We start from the raw sequence: 23,619 nt of genomic DNA on the forward strand, positions 1-23,619 counted from the left end.
AGAATGACCAGCTCTCTATCCCCAACAACCCCCTTAGCCACTCTGCAGGCAGATCACACGGGCAAGACGGGCGTCAGAAGGGAGAGTCAGCCAGCCTGCACGCAATAGGGAAGGATGCGGAACACAGCCTCCTGCCTCGATGATTCACTGAGATTCTCCCCCCTCTCGCTTTTCCCTTTAAAAACTGTCATGGCTGAGTAGAATCTTTGGATTTGGTCTGGGGATGTGAGTCTGCCTTCTCCCCAGATTGCCGGCTTTTCTGATTAAAACATCTTTCCTGTCTACTGACACTTGCCTCTCGATTATTGGCTTTTGAGCGGTGAACAGCTGAACCTGAGTTTGTTAACAAATGTAATCATTTGGTTATTTTTATTCACAGGCAGCATTGATTTCTTTCTTTTTTATAAATTTATTTATTTATCTTTGGCTGCACTGGGTCTTTGTTGCTGTATGCGGGCTTTCTCTAGTTGCGGCAAGCGGGGGTGGGGGGCTACTCTTCGTTGTGGTGCGCGGGCTCCTCATTGCAGTGGTTTCTCTTGTTGTGATGCACGGGCTCTAGGTGTGCAAGCTTCAGTAGTTGTGTCACGTGGGCTCAGTAGTTGTGGTTCACGGGCTCTAGAGCTCATGCTCAGTAGTTGTGGCGCACGGGCTTAGTTGCTCAGTGGCATGTGGAATCTTCCTGGACCAGGGCTTGAACCCATGTCCGCTGCATTGGCAGGGGGATTCTTAACCACTGCACCACCAGGGAAGTCCAGCATTTACTTCTTATTAGGCTGGCTGCTGTCATATTCACAGGTAATGTCCCATGTATGCAATATGATGGATATTCTTTCAGAGAATCAAAATTGTGAAGACTTTCAAATATGCATTTGTTGGTAGTCAGATCAAAACACAAGAAATATGAAGTTTTTGAAATATGATAATCATATTTTTCACAAACCTTAATCGGTTACTGGCTCAGTGTTATGCTTATGGTTTCCAGTTAAGATAACACCTCAGCCACAACAATGGCTGTACTCACCCCATCTTTATTCAAAATTGAAGTTCCACGCAGAAAAGCAATGGACTTTTTAAATGCAATAATGACTTCTTTCCCATTTTCCAGGTCTTTTATCCTACTTCCTAGCCATTTAAAGTCTGGTAATATTTCTTCAAAATAAAAATCCTTCTTTTTTTTAAAAAAATAATCTATTTATGTATTTTATTTTCGGCTGCTGTTGGGTCTTCGTTGCTGCACATGGGCTTTCTCTAGTTGTGGCAAGCAGGGGTTACTCTTTGTTGTGGTGTGAGGGCTTCTCATTTTGGTGGCTTCTCTTATTGTAGAACACGGGGTCTAGGCATGTGAGCTTCAGTAGTTGTGGTACGTGGGCTCAGTAGTTGTGGCTTGTAGGCTCTAGAGCACAGGGTCAGTAGTTGAGGCACACGGGCTTAGTTGCTCCATGGCATGTGGGATCTTCCTGGAGGAGGGCTCAAACCTGTGTCCCCTGCATTGGCAGGCAGATTCTTAACCACTGCACCACGAGGGAAGTCCCTAAAATCCTTCTTTAAGTGCAACTGGATACAAAATTTTGGAAGAGACTGCTGAGGCTAACATATAAACATTATTCACATCAGAATTTCTTGATTTATTTTTCCGGCAATCAAATATCCACCCCCCCGCCCCCCCCACTAAACAAAGTTGCCAACTCATTTCCCATGAAAACTTTCCATTGACCATCCTCCTGGAGTTCTGCCACAGCCAGCTGGTCTGCACTGGGACCTGTAGGTAGCACTATCTGAGCGTTCTCTTTCTCTGCCAGTCTCTGGGAAATTTCCAGCACAGACTCTCCTTCATATTTGGGCATTTAATGGTATAAAAGTCTGAATCAGGATCTTTTTGTTCTGGTAATGGAATTGGAGGCTTAAAACCAAACACGTGCAGAGTCAACTGCACATAGTCATGTCCGACCCCATGAAAAGATATATGTACAAATTTCAAGGTGGTCTTTGAGTTTGATTCCCTGTGAAAATCAGTCTTTTTCAGACCTTCCATGTGTCTCCTGTAATGTCCTGCAGAGAGTCTCTCTCCAGTAGGCTGGCATTCACTAAATCATTATTCCAGGAAGCATTCCAGGGTTCCACACAGTCCTCTATGCATTTTGGACTTTCTTCATCATGAGGAGATGTGATCTAAACACCAGTTTCCCAATAGACCCTTTGTCTGTTCTCTTCCTTGCAGTTGTGAGAGGCAGTAATCATCACACCTCCAACTGCTTTGAGCTCCTGGACTGCATATGATGTAGGAACTTATTTCGGAAAAAGGTACACAGAAACATCTTTAGCCAGCAAGACTGAAATGGTGAGTTTAGGAAGTCTTTGGATGCTGCAGCTGTTAGTTACTTGACCCCAGCTGTCATACCCAAGACAAAGTTTCTCAACATCTCTCAAGGTATTTGTGCATCTTCTGTGTTGATTGGATTACTGTAAGGTCATTAATATAGCAAAACCCTGCCACCAGAGCAGAACCAAGTCCTGCAGCTCCAAAAGTCATCCAGCAACAAAGAACCTCCTTGTTTGTCCCATTCAGTAACAGATTTTCAAATTGCTCTTTTGTTTTGGCATTGTTTACTGGTTTGCAAAGGGTGGCTCAATATAAAAAATCAATCAATGTAATTCATTACATTGATAGAAGTGAGGTGGAAAGACCACACAGTCATCTCAACTAATGCAGGAAGAGCATTAGACAAAATCCAGCAGCCTTTTATAATGAAAGCACTCGGAAAATCAGGAATAGAAGGGAACTTCTACAACATGATAAAGGCCATATGAAAAATCCATAGCTAACATCACATTCAGTGGTGAAAAACTGAAAAATTTCCCCCTAAGATCAGGAACAAAACAAGGATGGCTGCTTTTACTATTTAATTCAACATAGTACTGGAAATTCCAGTCAGAGGAGTTAGGCAAGAAAAGGAAATACAAGTCACCCATATTGGAAAGGAAGAAGTAAAACCTTTTCAATATGCACATGATATGATTCTATTTATAGAAAAACCCCAAAGTATGCGCAGGAAAACTATTAGAATTAATAAAAGAATTCAGCAAAGTTTCAGGGTACAAGATCAACACACAAAAGTCAGCTGTTTCTATAAACAGCAAGGGATAAATAAAAAAGTAAATAGCATCTAAAAAAAATCTGGAAATAAATTTAACCAATAAGTGAGAGATTCATACGTGAAAAGTACAAACATTGATGAAAGAAGTTAAAGATACAAATAAATGGGAAAAAAAAGGAAAGACATCCAGTGTTCATGAATTGGAAGACTTAATATTGTTAAGATGTCAAAACAATCTTTAGAAAGAAGTTGAAGGACTCATACTTTCCAAGTTCAAAACTGTACTACAAAGCTACAGTAATTGAAATAGTGTGGTATTGGCATAAGGATAGACATCTAGACCAATGGAATAGAATTGAGAGTCCAGAAATAAACTCATACAACTATGACCAATTGATTTTTGACAAAGGTGGTAAGACCATTCAGACAGAAAAGAATAGTGTTCTTGACAAATATTGCTAGGACAATGGGATATCCACATGCAAAGGTAGGAAGCTGGATCCCTACGTTATACTATATATAAAAATTAACTCAAAATGGATCAATGACTTACATATAAGAGCTAAAACCATAAAACTCTTAAAAGAGAACATAAGGGTAAGTCTTCATGACCTTGGACTTGGCAATGCGTTCTTAGATATGACACCAAGAGCATGAGCAATAAAAGAAAAAAAAGATAAATTGGACTTGATCAAAATTAAATACTTTTCAGGGAATTCCCTTGATGTCCAGTGGTTAGGACTCGGTGCTTTCACTGCCAAGGGCCCGGGTTCGACCCCTGGTTGGGGAACTAAGATCCCGAAAGTCACAAGGCACGGCCAAAAATAAAATTAAATACTTTTGTTCATTAAGGACATTATCAAGAAAGTGTAAATACAACCTGTAGAATGGGAAAAATATTTGTAAAAGTCATAAATCCAGAATATGTAAAGAATTCTTATAATTCAACAGCAAAAAGTCAAACAACTCAATTTAAAAATAAGCAAAATAGGGGCTTCCCTGGTGGTGCAGTGGTTGAGAGTCCGCCTGCCGATGCAGGGGACACGGGTTAGTGCCCCGGTCCGGGAAGATCCCACATGCCGCGGAGCGGCTGGGCCCGTGAGCCATGGCCGCTGGGCCTCCGCGTCCGGAGCCTGTGCTCCGCAACGGGAGAGGCCACAACAGTGAGAGGCCCGCGTACCGGGAAAAAAAAAAAAAGCAAAATACTTGAATAGTTGTTTCTCCAAATAAATAATACAAATGAAGGGGAAATGTATCTCAAAACCACAGTGAAGTACCACTTCATAACTACTAAGATGGCTTATCTTTAAAAATGGAAAATAACAAGTGCTAGCAAGGATGTGGGAAATTGGAACTCTTGTACATTGCTTGTAGGACAGCAATGTAAAATGGTGTAAAATGGTGGTTCCACTGTGGAAAACACATTGGCAATTCCTCAAAAGTTTACACATAAAATTACTATATGATCTTCTTTTTTAAAAAAAATAATTTGTTTTTGGCTGTGTTGAAAGCTGCGCGCAGGCTTTCTCTAGTTGTGGCGAGCGGGGGCTACTCTGCATTGGGGTGCCTGGGCTTCTCATTGTGGTGGCTTCTCTCGTTGCACAGGCTCTAGGCGCACGGGCTCAGTGGTTGTGGCACGTGGGCTCAGTAGTTGTGCCTCGCAGGCTCTAGAGCACAGGCTCAGTAGTTGTGGCACATGGGCTTAGTTGCTCCGTGGCATGCGGGATCTTCCCGGGCCAGGGATGGAATCTGTGTCCCCTGCACTGGCAGGAGGATTCTTAACCACTGCGCCACCAGGAAAGTCCCACTATATGATCTTGTAATTCCACTCCTAGATCACTGTGCTATGCCCTCCTCCCACACCCCCCAATTTAAATGTTGAAGCCCTTACCCTCATGTGATTGTATTTGGAGACATGGTCTTCAGGAAGTAATTAAGGTTAAATGAGGTCATAAGCGTGGGGCCCTAATTAGGATGTCATTATGGGGGTCACAGGATATAGTCTTTTTAAAAAAACTATTTTTTGGCTGCGTTGAGTCTTTGTTGCTGCGCGTGGGCTTTCTCTAGGTGTGGCGAGCGGGGGCTACTCTTCGTTGCGGTGCGTGGGTTTCTCACTGCGTTGGCTTCTCGTTGCGGGGCACAGGCTCTAGAGCACAGGCTCAGTAGTTGTGGAGCACGGGCTTAGTTGCTCCGTGGCACGTGGGATCTTCCTGGGCCCGGGCTCAAACCTGGGCCCTGGCACTGGCAAGCGGATTCTTAACCACTGCGCCACCAGGTAAGTCCCAGGACATAGTCTTTTAAGAGGAATCTACCTGAACACAGAGGTCATGTGGGCACACAGTGAGATGGCAGCTGCCTACAAGCCAAGAGAAGAGGCTTCAGGATGAAACCTACCTTGCCAGCACCTTGACCTTAGACTTCCCGGCCTCCGGAACTGTGAGAAATAAATACCTGTTGTAAGCCACCCAGTCAGTGGTATTTTGTTACAGCAGCCTGAGCAGACTCTGACACCAGAAGAATTGAAAACTGCTCGTATAAGCACATGTATAAGCATGTTCATAGCAGCACTATTCGCAATAGCTGAAAGATGGATCCAAACATCCATCAATGGATGAACGGATAGACAACTTGAGTTATTTAATACAATGGAACATTAGCCATAGAGAGGAATGAAGTACATGATATATGCGTGAATCTTGAAAACATGCTGAGTGAAAGACACAAAAGGTCACGTATCGTTTTATTTCATTTATATGAAATATCCAGAGTAGATAAATCCATAGAGACAGAAAGAACGTGGATCAGTGTTTCAAAGGGGCTGAGGGGAGGGAGTGTTGGAGAAACTACTAACGAGTAAGGGGTTTTACTTCAGAGTGATGGAGATGTTTTAGAACTAGATAGAGGTGACAGTTGCACAACACTGTAACTGTACTAAATGGCACTGCATTGTGTACTTTAATTTTATGTTATGTAATTTCACCTCAATGAATTATTTAAAAAAGACTCAGGGGTGGTGTTCCTGTATGTCAGGATGACATACTGCTTTAAGAAGCAAGTGGATTTGAGCAATGTATGGGCAGGTGGCCATGGATATTGCTGGCACCCTGCCTGAGCACTTATCCCCTACCTACTTTGAGTGTTGAAACTCACAGCTGCCCTTTCCCCAGGGAACTGTCCTTGCTAAAACAGGAGCCCTTTTGCCCTGGACACTACAAGTCACCCCTTCCACCTCCTCCTCACACACTTGGCCAACTGGCACAAAAAGGGCCCTGGTCTCAAAGTGGGACCATCCTTGTGGGGCAGTTTGTCCTCCAGAGCTTCCCTAGGAAGGGGGAGACTGAAGCTGGTCCCCAGCAGAGACAGAAAACTGCCACAATGAGTCATCTGAACAAGAGTTGCCTTCTCAGGCTTTGCTTCCAGGGAACCTGATGCAAAATGGTTACGTAAAGCCAATACTGATGGTGAATTATACGGTTTTTGAATTATATCTCAGTGAAGCCATTATATTTAAAAAACACTTATTAATCATTTATAATAACTAAAGGGTTGTTTCTGTTGTTGTTTTTAAAAGTACATCTCACCAGGGTAACGCATTCCTGAAATTTCCTGGTCGGGTTAAATCTGTGAAGTTGAAATTGTAAGCGTCAGTAATCTAAAGGGTAAAAATGCTTGTTCTTGACTCCCAAACAAACACCCATTCTTTTAAAAACACTGAATTCCACGGAAATGGTCTCTGTGACAATCAATCTAGAGATAACACGACAGGTCACGGCAGTCTCCCCTTACTAACGTGGCTGATGATCCGCTCGTTCTCTTGTGACTCTTTGCTCAGAGAAATCCATGCCCACAAAGCATGCACATCTATTCAACGTAAATAAAAATAAATTTTAAAAATGGAAATGACGTACAAGATGATCATAAAAGCATCCTAGTGAACCACAAGTCCTGGAGATAAATGGAAAAGGCAGCATGAGAGTTCTCAGCAGCCCTTGCCACCCAAGGAGGTACAATGTCCACACTAGTCCTCAAGAAAAATGAAGGAAATCCTCCCTTGTTGAAATAGGGGTTTTAAAGGAAGCTTTCCGAAAGTCAATTTTTTACAATGCAAACAGGTGTGCCTTGTGGTGTGGCTGTATTGACCCTCGATGTTTACAACTACGATGTTTGTGTATTACTAAGTATGGCCAGAGCAGTCGCCTGCTTTCACGTGATGTTAACAACAAACTTGGGCCTGTGATCTTGGCCTCGCTGTTCATCAATGTACTGGCTGTACCTAGAAGAACTCTGGAAAAACTTACGGAATGAACAGCTCTCTGTTCAAAACCATTTTCTTAAAATGGTTGGTTTCGTTGGGAGACTAGAGGAAAAAGGATAGTCAGGAATTAGAAATCATTCCCTTGGTAGAAATCATTCCCTTGGTAGAAATGCAACGAATAGGCCCTGAGGTCAGTTCTGGGAGGGGGAAAAAAAACCACCTAAATTTCCTTTTATTTAAGAGACACACACAGAATGTTGCCCGATTTTCTTCACCGTCCCACATAACCTGGAGTGTCCATCCTTAATTCTGCCCCAGGGTCTGGTGCGGACCCCTTCCCTGCCCGACTACAGGGGAGGGAACAACTGACGGGTCAGGTCTCACGGGCCATGGCAGTGGGGGAGCAAATGGGATGGTTGGGTCTGTAGGAGGCATAGCAGGGGATGGCCTGGAAGAATGTCTCACGTGAGAGCTGAAGGACTGCAGAAGGGAGGGGTATTCTGAACTCCGCCCCTCCCCAAGTCGGCCGTGGAGAGAGGCCTCCTTCTGTGGCTCAGGAGGGAGATGGGCTCTCGACGTGGCCACGCGGCTCTCTGCCCAGCATATCCTCCTCCTTCTGCTCCAAGCTGATGCTCTGTGAACAAGGCTGCAGGTGAGGCCTGGCCTTGCATTTGACCAGCTGTAGCTCTGACCCCTCTAGGGGCGTGCCCTCGACGAGCGCGCGTGGCCTGCGAAGTTGGTCTGTTGGGTTGCGCTCTGCACCCCTGTGAGGGGAAGCCGCTTCCCCTACGCCACCTGGCATCCGGGCCTGACCTACCTCAAGCTCCTGCAAAACCTCATCCATGAAGTCCCGGGAGTTCTGTTTGTAAGACACAGCTAATCGAATTGCATCGCTGAAGAGCTGGAGGTAAGGTGAAGGTGGTGGGAAGGAAAACAAGGCCGTGGGGCCAGTGGCCTGGACTCTGCCTGCCCTGTACCCACTGGCCCCGCTCCCATCATATGTCCCCACAGTACTCCACCCTAAAATCAGCAAGGTCACTCCTCAATTCACCTTTTCCCTGTCACCCTGACCCCATGCATGGTCAATGTACCTTTTCTTCACCAAGCCCAACCCACCACCGCCCCTACTGTCAATGCTCACACGACCCCTTCCTGTCACCACATGCTCAGCACAGCCCCCAAAACAGTGCCCGTCCTCTCCACCAGCCCTGCAGCCAGCCCTTCTCTCCATCGCTTCCCTGGTAACTTCAGCACCAGGCCGTCCCCGGCCTTACGAGACTGTCTCTGCAGTCTCCCATTACCTTCACAACGTTGGTACCATCAGCAGCTGAGACAAAGTACAGGGGCAGGGAGAACTTCCTGGCAAAACTGAAGCTTTTTTGGGTCATCTTTATGTCTGCTGTAGAGAGAAGGTAGGACATGGGCCTGTCTACAAAGGCAAAGGGAGAGAATTTTGCAGGGTGGGTCACTGGAGGTCCCCATTCTAGGAAGAGGGATGAGCAGGGACAACCAGGGGACGCGTCTTAGAAAGAGTTCATTTCACTGGGATCTGTGTCTCGAGAAGGCAGGTTGCCTCACTTGGATCCTTACTGGGAGGGCAGTGATGGCAAGAAACCAAGGGCTGTGTGTCGGGAAAAAGAATGGACCATTGACGGTTCGCTGGCCCAGGAAAGGAAGAGGAAACGTGTGATGGTGGGTCCCCCATGAATTGCTGGCACCCAGATGTAAGGTGGCCTCACCATCGATTTTATTGGCCACCACAATGCATGGAATCTCTGGCCTGAACTCCCGAAGCTCTGCATACCAGGTGCTCAGGTTCTTGTAGGTGATTTTCCTCTGCACATCAAATACCTGCAATTAGCAGAGGAAAGAAGACAGCCCAAGTGCACCAGTGTCTCTGCATGCCACCCCCAGGTGACACACACACAAGCAGGCAAACACGGGCTTGGCAACTCGGACCACGCACCACTCTGAGCGGCCTCCCCTCTAACCACAAGGGCTATGCCTTGCCCACCCTTCTCACCCTCTAGAACCTTCATCCGGTCACCTTATTTACCTATTTTAACCGGATTTTATCCTTTTACTTATTGATAAGTCCGTTACAAATGGTAAGCTTTTTGTTTTTTTCGTAGTCTAACTACTGCTTAAACTTTGTTTAAAAACTCCCTTATAATGGGACTTCCCTGCTGGTCCAGTGGTTAAGACTCCACACTTCCAATGCAGGGAGCGTGGGTTCCATCCCTGGTTGGGGAACCAAGATCCCACATGCCATGCGTGGTGTGGCCAAAAAAACCCAAAACACCTCCTCTATGATAATCTTAAATGTTTCTAGAATTTCCTTTCAGTTATTTTGATTTACTTTTAATTATAAACTTTTAATTTTGTATTTTAGACTTTGTAGAAGTACTTTTGTCTTTTATTATTCTGTAGCTTATCATAATTTTATTAACTTTCTATAATTTATAGTTTTCACCTATTGAAAAGTGCCCGCAAGAAGCATGAGCACTGTGACTGGCTCTAGGGTGGGGAGGACAGAAGCCCTAAGATGCTTCACGTTGCTGCTACAGGGATCCTTCAAGCCCCTCGCAGGAGCTTCTCAAAGGCCAGCTTTCTGTTGCCCAGACACCCTCCAGAAGAGACTCACATGTCCAAACTGCCCCAGCACAACAGTGGATTGAGATGCACAACCCTGTAACCTGCTGGAATGGCAGATCTTACTTCTAAACAATCCAGCCCTTCATGGGAGTAACCATGTCCAGGGCCAGGGATTCCCCCTGCACGGCAGTGGGCTCTGGTCAGCAGCTGTCACACCTGAGGCAGCAGGAGGTCCACCTGAGAGGCTCTTCTATGGTACTCTCCAGGCCCAATTTCAATAAATGACTACTTTGTCTTGAATTCCCAATAAAGACTTCTTTTAAAATACGCTTGTAATGAAACTTCCGGAATCTGCTTCACACCTCCCATGGCTGCCTGCCATGGTGACTGTCAGTCACACTTTGTCCAGGTCTGGTTTCCTGAGCTTCCTTTCCTTGTTTTGAGAGCTGAGGAGCTGGTTAGGCTGAGAAGCATACCCTTTGGGGTTTCAAGGTGGAGGGTGGAACCCCAGCTCCCTCTGGGACTATCAGGTCCCCGTGTGGTCACGAGAGGCTGAGCGCTTTCTACCGGCAAGGCCCCCTACAGCAGGCTGGGGCTGGTGGTAGGCACCTGCACATACAGGTATGCAGGGAGGCTGGCAGGACGAACACCCCAGGTCTCAGAAGAGGGCCCAAAAGGAGCTAGTGGAGATGTGTCAGAGGCAAGAGGTCACGACTGCTGGCACTAGTCTGCCCCCATTTGCCTTACCCTGTTACCCTCTTTTGTTTTGTCCCATTATAGGTACTAGCATTAAATTTTGGAAAATTTCAAGAGATCTTGTGCTTAAGGGACAGAAGAGCCTGAGAAAGGAGCCAGTGAGTTTGTGGGCAGGAGGTCCTAAAGGACACAGGTTTACAGTTCCTCTCTCTATTCGTGGCCCTTGCCATAGCTGAGTGTCAGGCTCTCCTGCGGCACCTGTCACCCACTGGCTACTGGGCTGGACCTCTGAGGGCTGTGCTCTAGACAGCAAAGTGAGAGGCTGAGACGGAGGAGGGGGCCATTTTGGAGGGGAAAGCTCCCTGGGAACCAGAGCCTGCTCAGCCCCAGCATCTGCCCCTAGAGAGCAGCGGATGAGGGAGGCCTCCATTAGGGAGGGACTGTGTTGGACTCTTAGATGCTCTGCCTGATGATGAGGCCCTGAACTTGCTCCTCCCGCTGGAATGGTGGCTCCACACATCCCCCCACCCCCCACCCCCCACCCCTGGAAGAGAAGCTGGCTCTGGCGTGTTCTCACTCCGAACCTCTGGGAAGCACGTGCACTCTGAAGCCTGCGCTAATCCTTCCCTCCAGCACCCAGCCCTGGTGAGGAGGGCTCAGTCCTGCTGGGCCCTTCATCCCTTCACCCCTCAGGTCAGACTTGCCCAGAGCCTTTGCCCTCCAGTTGGTTTCATACCATGATGCAGGCGTGGGCCTTGTGGTAGTAGGAGGCGTGCATGCTCTGGAACCGCTCTTGGCCTGCTGTGTCCCAGAAGTCTGCAATGTGAACACAGCTCTGACTGCCTGATGGGGGATGAAGGGCAGAGAGCCCCAGACGCTGAGCATCTCTGTGCGGTGTCTGTGTTCGGAAACACAGGCACCCGTGGGAGGATGGGGAGCAACGGAGACCACACAGCTCGCGGGTGTGTTGTCAGGATGTAACGCACCTGGGCGTGCGTGGGGGCGGGTGAGAGGGAGACCCAGGGCCAGGAGGAAGGAGAGTACAGACAGGGAGCCCCAAGAGGGAGAGGGTCAGTGACCTCCTTCCCCCACCTATAAGATGCAGGACGCTCCAAGGTCACAACTAGGCCCAATTCCCATGTGTGCTGATCACAGAGGGTGGACACAGTCAGGCTGGACGTGTGGCCTGGCCAAGGGGAAGGTTGTGACCACATTTAAAGCCAAACCCTTTGTGGCAGATGACACTCAGACCAACCCTGTTGTTTCTTTACACTGGCTGAAGAGCACCGGAACAGAACCCTGCGTGCTTCCTCCCACCCTCCCTGGCTTCCGGGCTCTCTGGGTTGTACCTATCACCCTTCATCCATGCCTGGGGTCTCATTTCCCCCTGCTTGACTCTCTCCCCCACTACTTCTCCCTCCTGAGAGGTGGTGTGGCTCGGCACTGTGCTGCTCACCCACAAGGACGGTCTTGCCGTCCACCGTGGCCGTGTGCTTGTACAGGGTCAGGGCGTGTGTGGACAGCTGCCGGGGCTGACTGCACTTAGGTTAAGGGGCAAAGATGAATGAAAAGAGACGTAAGCAAGGTGCTGGGGGGCGGCTGCTGGGGGGATGGAATGGGCTCTCTCTCTCCTTCTTTAAGAAGTTATTTAGATTTTAAATTGAATGAGTGTTGCAGACAGAGGATCAACTTCAAATATCACAGGCACAAGCTCCATGGAAAGGTGAGGGGTGGGAGAGGTTGGGATTATGTCCTGGCCACCTAAGTCCAAGGGAAAACATGGAATGGAATTTTACAGAGCAGCTGTCTGAAACAGCATCACGTAGTTGGCCAATGAGACTGCGGGGATGCCCCAGCTCCCCATGGATGGGGCTCTTGCAGGCCAGAGAGGAAACCCAGCCGTAAGAAGCAACATGACAGTTCCAGGGAAAAAAAGTCTTCATAAGCCAGACAGCTGACAAACTGTTTATGAACTGTAGTTTGCTTTTTGCAACCCTATCAAAAAGCTTGGGGAATAACATTTCCTGACGCTGCAAGACGCTGTGTGGTTTAACCATCGGAGCTGGGATGATGCAGGTGGGTGGGTGCAAAGGAGAACTTGGTAGAAGGTGAAGTAAGATACACTTAGAGTCTACCACGGGGGGGCTGGGGCCCCGGGCAGGGAGCAGGGGGCTCTGGGGTTCTTCTCACCCCCAGTTCTCAACGGACTCACTCGGAAGCTTTTAAAAACCATCCCAATTGTCTCATTCCAAACCTGCACAATGCAACGATTCACGGAAGGAGGGTGGGGCTGGCGCTTCCTATTTTACAAAGTTGACTCATACCAGAGAATGTTTAAACATTAGAGAGCCCAAGCTCTGAGGTCAGAGATGTTAAGTGACTTGCCCAGCGCCAGAGCTACTAAGAAGGAAGAGGTGGGGTTTGAGTCCAGGCATTTGACGAGGTACTTACGGTTAGCCATTCCACTGCTTTCCTAATAGAAAGCAGATCCAGATGTGAGTAAGCTTGAAAATATGCAGCACCAACTACATGTGATGCCACGTGGGTCAGCTGGTGAGAAGCCAGCATGAAATGAAACCTGCGAATTTACTCACTTATCCCTCCTCCCTGGACCGCTGGAGCAAAGGGGTGGGCAGTGGGGCTGAGCTGGCCTGAGGGTGGAAAGGGCCACAGGAACAAGGAGCATTTCAAAACTTGAAGGATACAATCCATCCATGAGAAATCTCTCCATAAGTCTGTAAGGAGAATGTGCAAGTGGTCAGGTGCATCCCTCAACGCTCCTGCCTGCCCCTGTTGCACCACCCAAGGGTTGAAAACTTGGAAGCCAGCTGTGGCTTCCCCCCTCCCACTCCTTCCACAGCTACACAGTTTCCTTTCAAGGACAATGCCCAGGAACCACCCACCCACCCTCTTTCTGACTCCCCTTAAGTTCCTGACACCCTTCGGCTATAACGCTGACCCAGCACCCACAGATGCTTTCCCTGTGGGCAGGGACCCCAGTTTCCTCCTTTTAGGGAATAAACAAACTGTGGTACATCTATAACATGGACTACTACTCAGCAATAGCAAGGAAAAAATTACTGATATACCCAACAATTTGAACAAATCTTAAGGGTATTATGCTGAGTGAAAAAGGTCACACGTTGTATAATGCCTTTTATACAATGTTGCCAAGATGACACAATTATAGAGATGGAGAATATTAGTGGCTACAGGGGTTAATAGGGGTGGTAGGAGGTGAAGTGGGGTGGGTGTGACTATAAATGGACAGCAGGACCAAGGCCTCTGCAGTGATGGAATAGTTTTGGATCTTGAGTCCAGTGATGCTTGCACAAATCTACCCATGTGACAAAATGACACAGAATTATACATATGCATTGAACTAACGCCAGTTTCCTGATTTGATCTTGTACTACAGTTATGCAAGATATAACCACTGGGGAAACTGGGTGAAGGGTACACAGGCCCTCTCTGTATTCTCTTTGCAACATCCTGTAAATCTGTTATTTCAAAATGAAAAGTTAAGAAATAAACAAAACAAAACACAACACAGACTGGGAGAAGCTACGTGCAATGCCAATCACTGACAAAGAATTAATATACAGAGATTATGAACAGCTCTGATACGTGAATAAGAGAACACACACACAACCTGGGTCCTAAGAATATGAACAGGCAATTCAGAAGAATGGCTAAAAAACATATGAAAAGATGCTCAATCTTGAATGATTTTAATGTAAATTAATGATTTTCATGCAAATTAAAATAAAATGAAATAGCACACACATCCTTCAGATTAGCAAAGTTGAAAAAGTCGTATGATACCAAATGTTGCACATTTTGTGGAAACTCTTGTACTGTGCTGGTAGGAGTGCGAACTTAATATACTATTACTTTGGAGAGCAACTGGGATAAGTCAAAGTTTGAGCTAATCCTAAAACTGGGCAATTTCACCCCAAGTCTAATAGACTGTGTGCCCAAGATGATAGGCATAAAAATATTCACTGCAATATTGTGTCTAATACCATAAAAATTGTAATTTCATAACTGTTCTTCAACAGAAGAATGGACAAATATATTTTAGTACAAAAAAATTTAAAATAATTACTGAGTGCTTGCCATTTGCCAGATACTATGCTAGGTGCCATGATATAACATTTAACAAAACAGAGGAAAATTCCTGTCTTCATGGAGCTTACAGTCTAGTGGGTGAAGACAGGCAGTAAACACACACTTAAAATATATATAGCCACGTGTATGGTCACTGGATTTAGAACAAAAGCATTACTGCAATTCAACAGGGTAAAGGATTGTTTTATCAAGGAATGGTGTGGAAACAAATGGATATCTATGTAGGAAAAAAATGAACATTACTTGAGGACATTACTTAAAATGGTGGAGTATGAAGTTCTATGGGTCACTCCCTCAACTGAAACAACCAATAACTGGAAAAAATGATCAGAATCAACTATTTCAGAACTCTGGAACCTGACTGGACACAATGACCAGTAGAGTGCTGGATAAAAGGAGAGTGCTGGTCTTGTGCAAAAGAGCAACACGCACAAACCAGCAATGGTCACCCACTCCTCAGGCCCACTGCAGCTAGGCAGTGACCCGTGTTCCAAATGTCTGGCTCCAGTAGAGATACTTTCCTCAAGAAGTTTGGCCGAGGAGCTGGATCTCAGCTCTCTTAGGCTTCAGAGTCTTCCCCTGCTGGCATCTATTGGAAATTTAAAGGGATAGGAATACCTCTTTGTTTCTTTCCCCTTTTGGAGTCAAATATTTAAGGAAATCTTTATCAGGTCACTGTATGATCACAGATAATGGAATAGAAATATCAGTGACCACACACAAGAAGGAATATACACTTTGCAAAAATAGTATATGGAAAAGTTACAAGTGGATACTCCAGCTCTAAACAAGCAGAAATCAGCTATACCCGAGGAGTGGAATATCTGAGTTCCAAAGTCACCACATCAAAATACTCAGAATGTCTAATTAACAACCCAGAAAATTACAAAGCATACAACGAAACAGGAAGGTATAGCCTATTCTCATGATAAAAAGAATTTAACAGAAACAATACCTGAAGAAATCCAGACCCTGGAATTACCAGTCAAAGAAGTTAAATCAATTATCTTAAATATGCTCAAAAAACTAAAGAAAACCATGGACAAAGAACTAAAGGAAATTAGAAAGCAACATATAAACAGAATGAGAGTATTAATAAAGAGATAGAAATTATGAAAAGAAACCAAATGGATATTCTGGAGCTGAAAAGTACAATAATTTAAATGAAAAACTCCCTAGACAGTTTCAACAGCATATTTGAGAAGGCAGAAGAAAGGATCAGCAAACTTGAAGATAAGGCAACTGGAATTATCCAGTCTAAGAAGCAGAAAGAAAAATGAGTAAAAATGACCAGTGCCTAAGGAGCCTATCAGACAACATAAATCATCCTAACACATGCATCATAAATAGAAGAGGGGTGGGGGCAGAGAGACTAGTTGAAGAAATAATGGCTAAAAACTTCCCAAACCTGATGCAAGACATGAAAGTACACACCCAGGAAGCTCAACAAACTCCAAACAGGATAAACTCACAGAGATCCACATTATAGGCAAAATGTCAAAACTCAAAGACAAAATCTTCAATAAGATAAACAGCTAACTTCTCATCAGACACCACTGAGATCAGAAGGCAGTGGAATGATATATTTAAAGTCCTGAAAAAAAAATTGTCAAAAAAGAATTCTATGTTCAGCAAACTATCCTTCAAGAATGAAGGAGAAATTAAGACATTCCCAGATAAACATAAGCTGATGTGACTTATTACCAGTATATCTGTCCTATAAGAAATGGTACAATAAGTCCTTTAGGTTGAAATGAAAGGACACTAGACAGTAACTTGAAGCTGTATGAAGAAATAAAGATCTTCAGTAAAGGTAGCTACACAGGTAAAGATAATAACCAGTATTCTTGGGCTTCCCTGGTGGCGCACTGGTTAAGAATCCACCTGCCAATGCAGGGGACATGGGTTCGAACCCTGGTCCAGGAAGATCCCACATGCTGCAGAGCAACTAAGCCTGTGTGCCACAACTACTGAGCCTGTGCTCTAGAGTCCAAGAGCCACAACTACTGAGCTACTACTGAGTAATTGTGATACACAATTACTACTGAGTAATTGTGTATCACAATTACTGAGGCCCACGCACCTAGAGCCCGTGCTCTGCAACAAGAGAAGCCACCGTGATGAGAAGCCCGTGCACCAAAACGAAGAGTAGCCCCCATTTGCAGAAATTAGAAGAAAGCCTGTGCGCAGCAACAAAGACCCAACGCAGCCAAAAAAAAAAAAAAAAACCCCAAAACCAGTATTCTCATATTTTTGGTTTGTAACTCCTCTTTTTTCCCATGATTTAAAAGACAAATATCTAAAACTATAATTGTAAATCTATGTTAATGATCACAATGTATAAAGTTGTAATTTGTGACAAAACAATATCAAGGGGAGGGATAGAAATATATAGGAGCAGAGTGTTGGTATACTATTATAACTAAACTGGTATTCAAATAGGCTGCTATAAATTTTAGATATTAATTATAATCTTCAAGGCAACCATTAATAAACAACTAAAAAAATTATACAAGACAAGAAGGGACTCAAAATAGTACACTACAAAAAATTAAAAAAAAGAAAAAGTAATGGAGTACTTGAGGAAAAAAAACTGGAGACATAAAACAAATAGCTAAATGGCAGAAGTAAATCCTTCTTTATCAGTAATAGCTTCAATTATTGTTGTTGCAAATGAGAATAGATAAAACTCTCCAATTAAAAGTGAGAGATTGGGAGTGTATATTAAAAAACATGATCCAGGCATGTCCTAACTGTAAGACACTTGCTTTACATACAAGGTCACAAAGAAGTTGGAAAACAAAAGGATGATAAAGATATTGCATGCAAACAGTATTCAAGAGAGAAATGGGGTGACTATACTACAGTCAGACAAAATAAACTTTTACGTGACAAATGTTACAAGAGACAAAGAAGGACATTATATATTGATAAAAAGTTCAATCTATCAAAAAGATATAAAAGTTATAAACATATATGCACCACACAACAGAGTCCCAAAATATATGAAGCTAACACTGACACAACTAAAAGGAGAAATAGAGAGTTGCACAATAATATATTGAGATTTCAATACCCCACTTCCAATAATGAGTAGAACAATGAAACAGAGGACTTGAACCACACTAACTAGGTCTAACCACCAATTAGACCTAACAGACATACACAGAATACTCCACCCAACAATAGTAGTATACATATTCTTCTCAAGTGAACATGAGTTAGGCCACAAAAAAAAGTCATAATAAAATTTAAAAGACTTAGATCATACAAAGTATCTTTTCAAATAAAATGGAATGAAACTAGAAATTAATAACAGAAGAAAAACAAGAAATTTCACAAAAAGGTGGAAATTAAATCAAATAGGGAAGATTTAGTCAAATTAAATCAATAACATAACTGTACATCTTTAGGTAGTAGACATGAAAGAGCAAACTAAACTCAAAGTTAGCAGAAGGAAGGAAATAATAAAGATTAGAGTGGAGATAAACAAAATACAGAATAGAAAGACAACAGACAAAAATCAGTGTAACCAGAAATTAGTTCTCTGAAAAGATCAACAAAATCAACAAACCTTAGCTAGACTAAGAAAAAAGAGAGGACACAAATGATCAAAATCAGAACTGAAACTGGGGACAGTAACATCAATTTTACAGAAACAAAAAGAATTACAAGAGAATACGATGAACGAACAAGCTGGATAACTGAGATGAAGTGCACAAATTCCTAGAAACACACAAAGTACCAAACAGACTCAAGACGAAATAGAAAATCTGAGTAGACCTATACCAAGTAAGGAGATTATATCAGTATTCAAAAACCTCCCATAAGGAAAAGTCCGGGACTGGATGGCTTCACTGGTGAATTCTACCAACCATTTCATGAACAAACACCAATCCTTCTCAAACTCTTCCCAAAAACTGAGGAGGAGGGAACACTTCATAATTCTTTCTATGAGGCCAGTGGTACCCTGATTCCAAAGTCAGACAATGACACTACTAGAAAAGAAACCTACAGGCCAATACTCCTCATGAATTTAGTTGTAAAAATCCTCAAAAAAATCCACTGGCAAAGCAAATCATATTAAAAGGATTATACACCATCAAAAGGACCAAGGGAGATTTATTCTCAGAGTATAAGGATGGTTTAACTTAAAAAAATTAATCAAACATATCATATTAATAGAACAAAGGAAAAATCCTACATATTCATCTCAACAAATGCAGAAAAAGCATTTGACAAAAACCAACACCATCTCATGACAAAAACTAGGAATAGAAGGTAATTACCTCTAGGATAAAGGCCATATATGAAAACCCCACAGTTAATATTCAATTGCAAAAGACTGAAAGCTTTCCCTTATAATGAGAAACAAGAAGATGCCTACTTTTGCCACTTCTATTCAACACAGTACTGGCAGTTCTAGCCAGAGCACTGTGATGAGAAAACAGTTATTGTGAGTTGCTTCCTAGACATTTTACAGCATGACAATCCTGCTCACACCTAAAGTCTGGACATTTAGATGAGGACCTGAGTTTAGGATTCCCGCCACAAGTTCCTGCTTTGCTTTTCCCAGGGCACCTTTTAAAATAAACAGACTTGAGGCTGAGAAAAGTTAGTGACCTCTGCCCCAATCAGCAAAGCCCCTAGGGAATTACTGACAGCTACCTGGGTCTAAGGATATGTTAATAACAGATAAAAGTGGAAACCAAGGTGGAACTGGGGCACCTGGGTATAAGACTAAACTAGGCATCTGGTTAGGGGCAAGTTTACCCTCATCCTGCGAAGGCAGAAATGGATGTGTGCCCCACTGGTCCAAGACAGCTGAGAAACAGGCTCACACCCTGTGGAGACAAGCTGCCAGCACTGCAGAGCCTCCCTTCAGGGGAAGTTCCACGCCTGTGCACAGAGGCACTGAAGTCAGTTAAAAGAGTGTGTCAATCTTTACACTGGGACTTCCCTGGTGGCGCAGTGGATGGGAATCTGTCTCCCAATGCAGGGGACACGGGTTCCATTCCTGGTCCAGGAAGATCCCACATGCCGCAGAGCAACTAAGCCCATGCGCCACAACTACTGAGCCTGTGCTCTACAGCCCACGAGCCACAACTACTGAGCCCGTGTGCCACAACTACGGAAGCCCGTGCGCCTAAAGCCCACGCTCCGCAACAAGAGAAGCCACCGCAGTGAGAAGCCCACTCACCTCAACAGAGTAGCCCCCGCTCACTGCAACTAGAGAAAGCCCGCTCGCAGCAACCAAGAGCCAACACAGCCCAAAATAAATAAAAATTAAATCTTTTAAGAAAAAAAAAATCTTTACGCTGATTATAGTCAGGCATCATTTCTATCCACTCTTCTCAACTCTGAGTTCTTTCAAGACAGTATCTTCACCACCTTTCTTCGACCTGTCGCTGGTTGTGCCAGTCACACTTCTCACACTTTCCTCTCCCCATTCCCACTGTCTGCATCTTGCAGTCTCTCAGCCCCATACCACACACAGGAATACCCCAGCTCTCACCTCACCAGGACTGCTTCAGTAGTCTCTAGGGTGACCGGTCCCATACTTTCTGCCAGGACTCATGGATAAAGCTCAATTTCCTCAGTCCTGTGACTTGCCCCTGGGGACGCCCTCCTCCCCAAACACACACAGCTGCTGATGTGACGCTCCCTTGTTCCCCCATGCAGACCTGGGCTCCAGCCAAGACTACTCTCTCACCACTCCCATAGAAGCCATGCTCCTCTATGCCTCTGGAGGATTTTTCTAACAACCTAGACCCACTCTGGGCCTGGCATTTCTTCCCTAATCTCCCAACATACTTGGACTTGCCCACAGCGCTGTCCCCCAGGCAGATGATTTTCACATTGTCATCGGCATCGTATTTCTCTTGGTCCAGCTCACAGGGTTTGGCTCTGTCCCCGGCCATTGGCTCCTGGCTGTAGAAAGGGGATCAGCTCAGGGGAGGGGGGTCTTGTCACCGTCTGGGAAGATCAAGAAGAGGCTGTTGTTAAAGAGATGAGAAGTCCCCTCCACCAAATCCACTTCCTCTTCCTGGACAGGGGAGACAATGAGCTGACAAGAGAGGGGCCCAAGGAAACACTTACATCCTTCTCTATTCACCACCCACCTGGCTAGCACTTGCTGAATCATGGGGCTGTAATCCTGTCCCCACCCAGATCTTCTGAGAGTGGTTTACCCTATGTCATCTCTTTACTTCAGCTATGCTCAGAACCACAACTCCCACTCCCACCTGGAGAGACTATTCTAAAGCCATGTTGAAGCTTTGCAAGTTTTACCTACAAGCGTTTTCTCACTTGTAAAGCAGGGACAAAACTCAGTGCCCACATCACATGATTGAGTTGAGACACTGTCTGACAAAGAGGGCTCTGTAAGCCTGAATTCTCATCACTGAATGACAGATCACACAGCCAAAGAACCCTAACCTGTATTCCTGATCCTCTGCCTCATGCTTCTCACTTCCACTTCATTTTCCATCATACTGCCATCAGTAGCTGCCTTTTCCTCTCTCAACTAGGCATTCCCCAGACCCTCTTCTCTAGGGTTATTCCAACCTCTACTGGTTTTAGGTATCTCCTACATGCTGATGATGCCAAATCTGTATCTCCACAGAGATCGCTTCCCTCAGTGCCAGACTCAGGTATGCAATTGCCTACCAGATTCTGAATAGCGAACTATTCCACACAGGCAAAAATAACCTGTGAAACCTAAGCCCTGCCCACCCCGAAGTCGCTCCTCACGTTCCCTGTCTGCACAATACATCACCAGCCACCCAACGCCAACATCGAGGCGTAACAACCTCTAGCTCTATTCCACTATCCTCATGTCCTTAAGCCCAAATATAACTTCACGAACATTACTGGGGATGTGCCGTAGTCCACACTCTGAGTTAACTCGGCACACAAAAATGATGCAACGACAACGCAGCATCAGTGCTCGCACTTACTGAGGGTTCATCACGGGTACATCTTGCACCCGGATAGAAGACACGATGGCAGTCTACTGTGGCAAGAGCTATGACAGACGTGCACACAAGGGTGGAAAATACCGACAGGACCCCTGAGTTTCCCTAACTGCAATGCTACTGTTTCTGCTCAGGTAGGGACTCAGCCTTCTTTACCGAGGTACCCTCAGCCTCAAAAGCAGTGATTGGGAAGTGGCAGATGCCTGATAAGCATAATGAGGGGCTGTCCCTTCTACCTCCACCCTGAAGCTGGAGCGACCTGTTCGGAAGCCAAACGCGGCCAAACCCGTTCTCAAAGACCTTCAATGGGTGTCGATGTCCTCGCCACCCAGTGGATAAGTTCTCTTTCATTCAAGTAGTTTTCGGGCACCAAACAGGTCTGAGAACCACTTTACCCCCGCAGCCAGGCTGGGCTGCCTTCGCCCCCCCTCCCCCTACCGTTGCCGGAACCCACTGTCCCGTTCTTCCCCGCACTGGCCAAGGGCCCGAGGACGGCCTTGGAGGGGCGGTTCCCACATGCGAGGCCGCCACCCGCGCGACTTCGTCCTCTCGGCCGTTCCCGGGCGAGGGCTGGAGACCAGGAGGGCCGCAGGTCGGTCCGCCCACGGCCAGCCGCCCTCAGGGCCCCGAGTCCCCCTCGGATCCCGCCCCGTCCCGGACCCTGCCCTGTCTCGGACCCCGCGAGTCAGCCCGGGTCCCAACCGCGGTTCACTCAGCTTCCAGCGCTGCCCGCGTCCTCGCAGATGCTACGCAACCGCGCAAGGACCCTAGGAGGGCTGCCCGGCCAAAGGCCTGAAGGACCTCGCCGGGGGCTGGCTGGCTAGTCCAGTGCCGGGCGAGAGTACTGCCGGTCAATGAGTACCCGGACCGGGCCGGCCTGGGGCTTCCAATAGCCGGAGTCTGGGGTGGGCTTTGGCCCCGGGGCTGAGCCAGGGTTCAAGCGGCTGTAGGCCTTGGGGAGTGACTGGGCGGCCGCGGGGGGAACGACTGGGGAAGCGTTCCTGAGGCGTGGGGGCGGGGCCTGTGGCGTGTGGGGCGGGGTGCAGGCACGGGGGCAGGGTGCTCAGGTGCGGTGGGTGGACCATAGGTGTGGGGCCGGAGTCTTGTGTGGGCGTTGGTGCCCGAGTGCGGGGCTTCTTTGGGGGTGATGGAAGGGGCGCAGAGCAGCGCTGGGGAAAGTGTGGGGGGGTGGGGCCTCATGTGTGGGAGGCAGAAGACTAGGTGATTTCTAAAGTTTGTAATTCTCTCTTGGGGCGATTCTGAGCATATTTTTCTTTCTTTTTTTAAAAAAAAGTTTATTTATTTTTGGTCTTTGTTGCTGCGCGCGGGCTTTCTCTAGTTGCAGCGAGAGGGGGCTACTCTTCGTTGCGGTGCGCGGGCTTCTCAGTGCAGTGGCTTCTCGTTGCGGAGCACGGGCTCTAGGCACACGGGCTTTAGTAGTTGTGGCACGAGGGCTCAGTAGCTGTGGCTCGCGGGTTCTAGAGCGCAGGCTCAGTAGTTGTGGCGCACGGGCTTAGTTGCTCTGCGGCATGTGGGATCTTCCCGGACCAGGGATGGAAACTGTATCCCCTGCATTGGCAGGCGGACTCTTAACCACTGCGCCACCAGGGAAGTCCCATGAGCATATTTTTCTACTCCATTGTTGTTAACCGAGAATTGCGACAGCCACGACTGAGCCAGGTTTATCAGGGAACCTAGTTCTCCCTCCACACAGCTCGGCAGTGAGATGCCGGCTCAGGGGCATTCATTGATTTATTCAAGAAGTACCTGTTGAGGGCAGCTGTGGGCTAAGACAGGCATTCCTTGTGGGGACTGAGGGTACAGCGGAGAGCAACAGAGCTGCCATCTTGGAGCTGACCTTCCAGTGGGG

General features: G+C 46.1%; 1 protein-coding gene and 1 pseudogene across 11 annotated transcripts; both read right to left on the reverse strand.

The window, feature by feature from the left end:
- Nucleotides 1-1,499: 1,499 nt before the first annotated feature.
- LOC113620365 (glucose 1,6-bisphosphate synthase pseudogene) lies at nt 1,500-6,689 on the reverse strand (annotated as a pseudogene).
- On the reverse strand, nt 5,718-22,528 carry RABL2B (RAB, member of RAS oncogene family like 2B). 11 transcript variants are annotated; one of them, XM_027108175.1, is made up of 9 exons: nt 22,427-22,528; nt 20,587-20,748; nt 13,347-13,376; nt 12,098-12,177; nt 11,378-11,484; nt 9,090-9,201; nt 8,652-8,779; nt 8,168-8,251; nt 5,718-7,984 (listed from the first exon to the last, which is right to left on the reverse strand). In XM_027108175.1, the coding sequence occupies exons 2-9, from the start codon at nt 20,691-20,693 to the stop codon at nt 7,904-7,906; spliced, it is 729 nt and encodes a 242-aa protein (XP_026963976.1). In that variant the 5' UTR covers nt 20,694-20,748; nt 22,427-22,528; the 3' UTR covers nt 5,718-7,903. The 11 variants fall into 11 exon arrangements, with proteins under 11 accessions (XP_026963976.1, XP_026963979.1, XP_026963981.1 ...); XM_027108178.1 differs by lacking the exon at nt 22,427-22,528 and adding an exon at nt 22,204-22,415; XM_027108180.1 differs by lacking the exon at nt 22,427-22,528 and adding an exon at nt 22,050-22,182.
- Nucleotides 22,529-23,619: the final 1,091 nt, after the last annotated feature.

Source organism: Aethalodelphis obliquidens, unplaced genomic scaffold (assembly GCF_003676395.1).
Source record: "Aethalodelphis obliquidens isolate GAN/ISIS:26980383/991018 unplaced genomic scaffold, ASM367639v1 scaffold8, whole genome shotgun sequence".
NCBI lineage: Eukaryota > Metazoa > Chordata > Mammalia > Artiodactyla > Delphinidae > Aethalodelphis > Aethalodelphis obliquidens.

Bases quoted from the DNA above. Each gene is read 5' to 3' on its own strand.
- RABL2B (XM_027108175.1), bottom strand. From the start codon at position 20,693: ATGGCCGGGGACAGAGCCAAACCCTGTGAGCTGGACCAAGAGAAATAC. The intron at 11,485-12,097 runs GTGAGCAGCACA...ATCCCCCATCAG, and splicing joins CGGCAAGACCGTCCTTGTGG to GCAGTCAGAGCTGTGTTCAC. The intron at 9,202-11,377 runs GTATGAAACCAA...TGCTAATTGCAG, and splicing joins AGGCCCACGCCTGCATCATG to GTATTTGATGTGCAGAGGAA.